This window comes from Poecilia formosa, unplaced genomic scaffold (genome assembly GCF_000485575.1).
Source record: "Poecilia formosa unplaced genomic scaffold, Poecilia_formosa-5.1.2 Scaffold183, whole genome shotgun sequence".
In the NCBI taxonomy this organism is placed as follows: domain Eukaryota; kingdom Metazoa; phylum Chordata; class Actinopteri; order Cyprinodontiformes; family Poeciliidae; genus Poecilia; species Poecilia formosa.
The window spans coordinates 42,759-52,434 of NW_006800122.1; the positions used below are offsets into that span (position 1 = coordinate 42,759).

A 9,676-nucleotide genomic window follows, 5' to 3' on the forward strand; every position below is an offset into this window, starting at 1 on the left:
GACCTTTACATATAATAATAAACATTTCCACATATCATCTCCGATATCCACCGGACTCACAGTTGCGGGATATGTGAGCTGTTTGGGTTTCCCTCTGCTCTGACGTCACCACGCTTTCTGATTGGCTACCTGTCACATTGAGTAGGTTGTATTCTCGTTCCCAGTCAGGGAAAACCCCACAGGCTGCGATAAAAAGGCCAAGACAACCCAAATTGGGTATATTCAGGATTTAGCGGGAACACCAACATACAGAAGGCCCACCTTCCTCCCCCCGGTCCGTGGTAATAAAAAGGTTGGGGACCACTGCTATAGGTTAAATAATGTCAATCGATATTTTGATTGAAAGAGTATAATGTGACTTCTTGTGTGACACAAAAGACTTTGCATAATTTCATAAATTAGTTTTATGAATGGAACAAAATGCATAAAGTGTATACACATGCAAAGAAAAATAAACTTATATAGAGTATTGTACTTCTTTTATTCCCATTTTTTTCCCAGTGTGCTTCTTACAAAACATTGCCAAACTTTCACTTGTCATGTTTTTAATCGATGTAATAGAGATTAATAAAGATAAACACGTTGTTTTCACCTTATATCAGGTTATGTAATATTAGCTGACAATTAATTATACTGAAACATGTAAAAAATTGTTTCTAAATCAATTCTAATAAAAATATGTTTTTACTTGATATAAAACTATTCATAATATTTATTTCATTCTTCCCTACATTATTTTTATTTCATTAACATAAAGTACAAACTAGTAACATCTTTAAATTCAGATCTTTGTTCATATCTAAATCGCAAAGTAATTTTAATTAATTAAATATGAAACATTAAACAGCCTTCAGGTCATATCAACAACCAAACAGCAGTCTAAATTAGTGTGAGGTCCACTCAAACCTGTGCTACCCATTTTATAAAACAACAGATCTGTGTTGTCTTATTTCTCTGTCATATAAAGAGGACTTGCTTGCCTATTCCTGCATTTTCCTGACTGGTGCACTGTGGTGAAGTAGGTCATATTTGTCTTGAAAAGACTCTCATTTTAAATTTATATGGATTTCTGAATTTGCTATTGCTGCAGGCGCATTCATGTTTCTAATTTTAGCCATGGGAGGAGGAGGAAAAGCTGTGCTTCATTTACTTACTCCTATCTAGGTCACAGGAGTGCTGCTCTAGAAGGTGATAAATAGTATGTTACAGCACAACAACAACAACAACATATTATTATTATTAGTATTATTATTATTATTATTATTATTATTATTATTATTATTAACAAAAACCAGTCCTTACACCCACATTTTATTTATTTTTTTAATGCTTTGGGTCATTTTGTTTTTCAGAAATCTATCTCACTAATAATGTTGCATCTTTGGTTGCTTTATTGTTTTTTTGTTGTTTTTTTGTAGTTGCTTCCTTTTTTGTCCGTTTTCATAAGTGTTTTAACAAATTTGAGACTGACTTGTGAATGGGTATAGAAATTAACCCATTATTGACACCAGATCGATTCTTGTTAATATGTTAATACTATATTCATAAATGCAAACATGTTTGTGTGGTCATGTTACTTAGACAGTATGAGGGAGCATGAGGGCTCAGTACACATACTACAACTTTTATCTGTCATTTAATAAAGTCAAGCTGCATTTTGTTCTACATCTGAACAAGCATGTTCTCATTTATAAAAAAAAAACAAACGAGAACATGCTTGTTCTCATCTCACTGGCATTAGGAAAACTTGACCTAAGTTTAATATAGATGCAATGTTTTGTTTTGCTCTCTTTTCATGCCAAGTTTAGCCAGAATAGTTTTGATAATAATTTAAAAATCATTGTCCAGTTCAATGAATAATAAAAATCATACAAGTATCTACACTTCTTAGATGAAAACTATTTAGTGCAATAAAATATTGACTCTTTTAGTATTTCTATATATGACAATGAAGTAAAATGTCTGACTCTTTAAGATCTTTTCCACTATTATCTCAGTCCAGAACTAATGTCATTTCAGTGTTTACTTGTCTTGGACTTTCCCTTTGGAAAAAAAAGAAAGAAAAAGTCTTAATTTTTTTTAATCCAATATATATTTTTTTTTTTTCAGGAATCAAGTTTAAGATTTTCTACAGTATTTATAGCAACTAATCATTCTGTTTTCTTTTTCCTTTTCTTGGTGATCATCATGGATGAAATATCTGTCACATTCCCTGTAGGTAAGGCCATTTTCCTTTTTCTTAAGTATCTCTTTCTCTCTCACTCACACAAACCCACACACACACGCACACGCACACACGCATGCACACAGATTGCCATACAGACATGGACAAGCACCTCTATATTGCATTCTCAACATCACCATAAACAATGCTCACAAATCAGAGACAAATTAAGCATGTCTTCCTTTCTTGTTGTCCTTATTTGTATTAACTTTTATCACATAACACCAATACCTGCACTCTTAAAATGTCATGGTATTTTCCACGAGCAGAATGGATAACATTAAAAGCTGCACCAAAAAAAAGCTCCTGAACTGGTAGCTTAGTTTTATAACACAGGGTAATGCAATGCTGTGTTTTCAGTGTGCAGTGTTGGGCTTTTTTTCCCCAGACTTTGCACCAACATATGAATATTTATTATCGAAGTTTCCATTAGCTAGTCTATACCTGAGTTATGCACCACAATGGGACATATGTGATTGTGTTTTTAACATGATATTTTCAAGAAAGCTATTCAAAGGTTCAAGACAAATGTGTGACCTTTTAAAACTTAAATAAAAAATATACCTCCAGAGACTGGGAAGAATTGTGCTGATTAAATTATTGCACAATGACTTATGCATGTGAAAGAGTGTAGTGCAGTGTAGAGTTTGATTCTACTGTTCAAATGTAGGTCACTGCACTCATCAAGGAGAGTACATGGGGGTGGGGGAAGAGCATAAATCTCCTTATTTATATGTGTTCCTACTTTTATTTACATGTTAGACTCTTCCCATTTAACTATCTTTGTACCATCAGTCATTTCAGTCTTTTATTTTTTTTCCCTCATTAAATGTTTGTTTCAGTTACTCTCCTTTTTTGTGTGATTTGTTATTACAATTTAAGGGGAAGGTTTAGTGCTTGCTGTCTTTTATTGTACTGGTCAGTCTGGTAATTTTTATGTGTATTTAAAATTTGTCTAATTTTAATTGTGACAAGTTTGTTAAAGAGTGTTACAAACACAGATAATTAAAAAATAGTCCATGAATATCTGAGCATATCATTTTCAGATATTTTATGTCATTGATTTCCCCCTTTTTTTTTCATTTTGAACAGTTTTATTGATGTCCTGTAACACGGACGGTTAGAAAAGAGGGGATGTATGAAGTCTGGATGAACCGAACAGCAGAAATAGTGGAAGGGTTTTGCACACACAGAGATTACGTTGTTCTGTTCTATGACTTTAGATGGTGCTGTTGCCTAAGCACACTGCTGGTGTGTTTAATGAATCTGTCTCCACCCGTCTCAGACAGAAAACAAGGATTGGATTTCTACTCACTCCATTTGGACTGAGATGTGGCTTTGCTTGATTCTGAACACTTTGTAAAACAAAAAAAAGAAGGTATATTTTTCATCATTTTCATCACCGTATGGATCACTGAATTTTTCATATTTCTTGAGACGAAATGGGTAATCTGAAACACAGAGGCCGTATGCTCGTTTGGAAAATCTCCATTTTGCTTTTCTGCCTTCATGCTGCGGTCAGCGGGCAAATTCGCTATTCTATACCAGAGGAAATGAGGAAAGGAATGTTTATTGGAGACGTTGCGAAGGACCTAGGATTGGACATTAGAAGGTTGGTCTCCGGTCGGGCTCGACTTGTAATAGATGATGAGCATCAATATGTCTCGCTGAACCAGAACAAAGGACACATCGTGGTCAATGAACGGATTGACAGAGAAATCCTTTGCGCAAAAAAGTCGCCCTGCAGCTTTACTCTAGAAATTGTTCTGGAAGATCCACTCGAGTTGTTTGCAATTACAATTGAGATACAAGACGTGAATGATCACGCTCCCGTTTTCCCGAAAAATGAAATTAATTTAGAAATTAGTGAATCGACGTCCGCTGGCACGGTTTTTCTGCTCGATAGCGCAGTTGATCCCGACGTGGGAACAAACTCACTGCAGGCATATTCGTTAAAAGGAAATGAACATTTTGTTCTTAAGCAACATACCAGAGCCGACGGTAGTAAATATCCTGAAATGATGCTTCAAAGTAATCTGGACCGTGAAAAACAAAGCGAGCATATGCTGATATTAACAGCGGTTGATGGTGGAGAACCGCAAAAATCAGGAACCGTAAAGATTCATGTGGCCGTCTTAGATGCAAACGACAACGCGCCAATATTCACGCAGTCATCATATAAGGCATCTGTTTTGGAAAACGTTTCACCAGGTGTGATTATAGCGAAAGTCAGTGCGGGAGATGCGGATCAGGGTTACAATGGGAACATCACATATTCCTTCACCCACCAAAAAGATGATTCCTTGTGTCCTTTTGAGATTAATCCCACCAGTGGAGAGGTTAAACTAACTGGTGAGCTAGATTTCGAAATGTATCCGAGTTATGAAATAAATCTTCAAGCTAAAGATCCGTGGGGGTTAGCAGGTGCCAGCAAGTTAATGATTGAGGTAGCAGATGTAAACGACAACAGCCCCGTCATTACAATGACGTCATACTCAGGGAAGATTTCTGAAGATTCTCCCTTTGGTACAGTGGTGGCTTTGATTAGTGTCCAAGATAAGGATTCAGGGAGAAACGGCCAGGTGCACTTAACTATAGAAGAAAATCTGCCATTTAAAATTAAGTCGTCTCTAAGAAACTATTATACGCTGGCGACAGAACAAATCCTCGACCGGGAGAGACACTCTAAATACAACATTACTCTCACTGCCACTGATGAAGGCGTTCCTGCTTTATCAAGCACGAAGGTTTTAGGTCTAGAAGTTACTGATGTTAATGACAATGCTCCCGCATTTATCAAGGATAATTATATTAGTCAGGTTATGGAAAATAATCCTCCCGGTGTTTCATTGCTGCAGGTCCACGCAAAGGACCCAGACCTCGGTCAGAACGCACGTATTTCGTATTATCTTATTGACAGCGAAATTAATGGAAATCCAGCGTCAACGTATTTCTCAGTTAATACAGAAAGTGGAGACATCCAGTCGTTGCGTTCATTTGATTATGAACAACTCAAAGAATATAAAATACGTGTAAAAGCACAGGATGGAGGTTCTCCTTCACTCCGCAGTAACACGACAGTTATAATACGCGTCCAGGACCAGAATGATAACCCTCCTCAGGTTCTGTACCCAGTCCAGACTGGTGGCTCCATGGTGGCTGAAATGGTGCCTCGTTCAGCAGATGTGGGCTACCTGGTGACTAAAGTGGTGGCTGTGGATGTGGACTCTGGACAGAATGCCTGGCTCTCCTATAAACTCCAGAAAGCCACAGACAGAGCGCTGTTTGAAGTGGGCTTACAGAATGGAGAAATAAGAACTATCCGTCAGGTGACTGATAAAGATGCTGTGAAACAAAGACTGACTGTCATAGTGGAGGACAACGGGCAGCCCTCTCGTTCAGCTACAGTCATTGTTAACGTGGCGGTGGCGGACAGCTTCCCTGAAGTCTTGTCGGAGTTCACTGACTTTCCACACGATAAGGAATACAATGACAACCTGACTTTTTACTTAGTGTTGGCTCTGGCTGTGGTTTCCTTCCTCTTCATCACGTGTTTAGTGGTTATTATATCAGTGAAGATCTACAGATGGAGACAGTCTCGCATCCTGTATCACTCCAGCCTCCCTGTGATTCCATATTATCCACCTCGTTACTCAGACACTATGGGAACAGGAACTCTGCCACACGTGTACAATTACGAGGTGTGCAGGACGACTGACTCCAGAAAGAGTGACTGTAAGTTCGGAGGAGCTGGTAGTCAAAATGTGTTGCTAATGGATCCCAGTTCTGTTGGGACGATGCAGCGGATACAGAGTGAGAAGAGCATCCTGGATGAACCCGACTCTTCAGTAGAGGTTAGCTAAGTTTTCATTCATATATTTGTTGCTTTGTCTTAAACATTTGTAACATTTTTTTTAGAAAGGATACTTACCAACGCCACACCAGTTTATTCAACAAATTGCAACGTCTCATTCTTATAAAAAAAATGACATCAGCAAAATATCCGGTTTTCAGCTTTTACACATTGAGTGTCTGCAGAACAGTGCAGAGACTCGGTGCTTTTTGCTAATGTACTTTAAGCAGGTACTAGATGGCTGCATGGAAACATCTGTGTGTGTAGCTCATTTTTTAAATGCGTTTTACTTTGTAATTGAGTAGGAATAAATTAATTAATTTTCCAATAACGTTCAAATTTATTGAACATTAGTGTTAATCATATTAAGGGTTTGTTTGAGTGCAATGTGAAGATAAAACATGTCAATAACTGGTGTGCTCATTATTTCTGTGAAGTTATTGTTTTCTTAACTCAGTAGCTCACTAGCATATAATGAGATCTACGCGACTGACCATTGCCTGCAGCTAATTCGCTCTCCGTGGTCCTGAACTGCTCTAGCACTTAAAAGTTAGCTTGCTTTTCTAGTTGTTCTCTTCAGATTAATTAAGAAACACTTGATCTAAAAACATTTTTTTATTTTTTTATTTTAGCTAAACTTAATATATCACTGTATTACTGCAGACTGCCTATTCGTTTTCTGGTGACAAACTTGTTATTTTTCCATTAATAATAATAATAATAATAATAATAATAATAATAATAATAATAATAATAATAAATAACGTTTTTCAAATTGGTTTTTAAAGTAAGTCTCTGTTATTTTCTGATCATGCTTCAATTGACAACAATTATAAATATACAAGCAAATACTAAGACTAAGTAGTATTTGCTTAGTCTTAGCAAATACTACTTTGCTAATTATTTATTACATTTAAATAATTAAATGTAATTATTTATTACATTTAATTTCTAATGTAATAAATAATCTGAATTTCCATGCTCATTATTTAGCTTAATTTAAAAGCTGGTAAGAATTTCAACTATAAATGTGCTGCATTGTTTTTTAATTTAATATGTTTTTTTCATTACATCATATTAGGGTGATTTTTATAAAGAGAAAAGTGTCAGTGACAGACAGGTAGACTGCAGTGTTGTTGTCCTTGGTTCTGAATTGCTGGTTTTTGAGTTAAAAGATTTTGCTTCCACTGGAATAAGGTGTCTTTTCGATAGAGATACTTTAGCTCAAGCTATTACTTTAGTTTGGATGCAATATCTGCTAATGTACCTTGCTTTTTGCTTGCTAATTATATTCAGCTATGGATATTTAATATTCCAGTGTATCAAAGGCATCAAAATCATCACAGTTTACACATCATTCCATATTTTTCTATTTGTTTTTCTTTGAAAGTATATATTTTACTTAAGATTTGTTAGTTTATTAGACCATAGATAACATGACAATTCAAATCTTATACTTGGAATTGTTATGAAATATTCCAAATTTAAATATGGGTAATTACACTCATTCTGTAGATTTATGTTTGTTTATTGAATTCAGGTTGCTTTACCCAGATCAGGCCATAATCAGTAAACAATGAATATTGTCTTTTACTTGCATGTTTCTAATACATTTATTTAGTTGCATAAATGCATAACTTAGTGTTTTTGAGACAGCAGGAAAAGAGTTCTTTTAAAAGTTATGCTAGACATTTTAAGTTATGCTAGACATTTTTACCCAACACTAAGCAATGAGACAAAAAGAGGTCAAGTTAGGAGTTCTTTATTTTCTCCTCTAAGTGACGCTGTTGTCTGGTGAATGCGGGAGACTTTTGGAGCATATTAAGGCAGAGCTGTTTTATTCCTTCGTCATTGCATTTTACATCAGCAGACTATAGACGTCAATCCACAACACGACTTTATATTTAACTACGGAATAATTTCAAAGAAAATGTTCCCGTCACTGAACTAAAACATTTTTTATATATTGTCGCTTTGTTTGCTCGAAGACTAGTTTTTACATGGAGTTCAACGACCTGCAACAAGAAAACGGTGTAAGATGGCGATTGAGGCTTGTGTGCCTTGTGCTGCTGTCCTTTCTTCATCCGGCAAATGCCCAGGTCCGGTATTCGATTCCAGAGGAGCTGAAAATTGGTTCTCTTGTTGGCAACATAGCGCAGGACCTCGGTTTGGATCTGACGAGGCTCCATTCGGGTCGGGCCCGCATCGTGACCGGAGAAAACATCCAGTACACCGAGCTGAAAGCAGACAAAGGGACTTTAATCGTGAATGAGAGAATCGACCGAGAGCAGCTCTGTGGAGATGCCACACCGTGCAGCTTTACGTTTGAGATTTTATTGGAAAATCCAATGGAGCTACACCCTGTAACTATAGAAGTGCTGGACGTGAACGACAACGCTCCCACCTTCCAGACCAATCACTTGGAATTTGAAATTAGCGAATCCGCAGCACTCGGCTCCCGTTTTGGTTTAGAGAGTGCGGATGATAAAGATGTTGGTCAGAACGGCCTGCAGAACTACATTTTAACTCCAAACGATAATTTCGTCTTGAAACAGCACGTTAATCCAGATGGAAGTAAATATGCCGAAATGGTGCTTCAGAAATCTTTAGATAGAGAGGAAAATCCACACCTTTCTCTGAAATTGCTTGCTGTGGATGGCGGAAACCCCCAGAAATCTGGTACAGTATTAATAGATATTAAAATTCTAGATGTTAATGATAATGCACCAGTGTTTAATCAAACAATATATAAGGCCACGGTGACCGAAAATGCCCCAAAAGGCACTCATGTTATCACAGTCAATGCAAGCGATATAGACAGCGGTTTGAATGCTCAAATAACATATCATTTTTCAAAATCAAAAGCAGGGAAAGCTGATCTATTTGATATAGATGAAACCACAGGAAAAATATATGTGACAAAAGAAATTGATTTTGAGAAAGACAAAAAAATTGAGTTCAGAGTCGAAGCAAAAGATCAGGGAGGACTTACAGATTCAAGCAAAGTTGAAATTGAGGTTCTCGATGTTAACGATAATGCACCAGTCATTACGGTTATGTCTTTTAACAGTCCAGTCTCAGAAAACTCACCTATTGGTAAAACAATTGGAATCGTTAATGTTAAAGACGTCGATTCAGGAGACAACGGACAAATGAGATGCGGGATTGAAGGAAATGTTCCTTTTAAAATAAAATCCAATGTCAGAAATTATTACGCCTTAACAATTGATGCTGAGTTAGATCGAGAAACTGTTTCAGGATACAACATAACTCTTGTTTGCTCAGATCAAGGATCTCCTATTTTTTCAAGCAAAAAATCGTTTAATCTCCAGCTCTCGGATATCAATGACAATGCCCCTGTGTTTTTGAAAAATAGGTTCAGTGCGGAAGTTAAAGAAAATAATTCTCCTGGCGTCTCCATTTTAACTCTGTGTGCTAAAGATTTCGATGAAAACCAAAATTCTAGGATTTCCTACATTTTAGAAGAGAAACAGATTGGTGGGTCCCCAATTTCTGAATACATTTCAATAAATTCAGAAAGTGGAGTCGTTCATGCCGTTCGATCGTTTGATTATGAACAGATCAAAGAATTTGTATTC

At 36.5% G+C, this 9,676-nt stretch overlaps 1 protein-coding gene across 1 annotated transcript in view; it reads left to right on the forward strand.

The window, feature by feature from the left end:
• The first annotated feature begins 3,306 nt into the window (after window positions 1-3,306).
• The window catches only part of LOC103147444 (protocadherin gamma-A10-like), a 28,961-nt gene continuing 22,591 nt past the window's right edge, over window positions 3,307-9,676 (forward strand). The window contains exon 1 of the mRNA XM_007565790.2: window positions 3,307-5,829. Coding sequence (XP_007565852.1) covers window positions 3,667-5,829 — 2,163 coding nt within the window. The 5' untranslated portion in view covers window positions 3,307-3,666. The remainder of the gene's footprint in view (window positions 5,830-9,676) is intronic.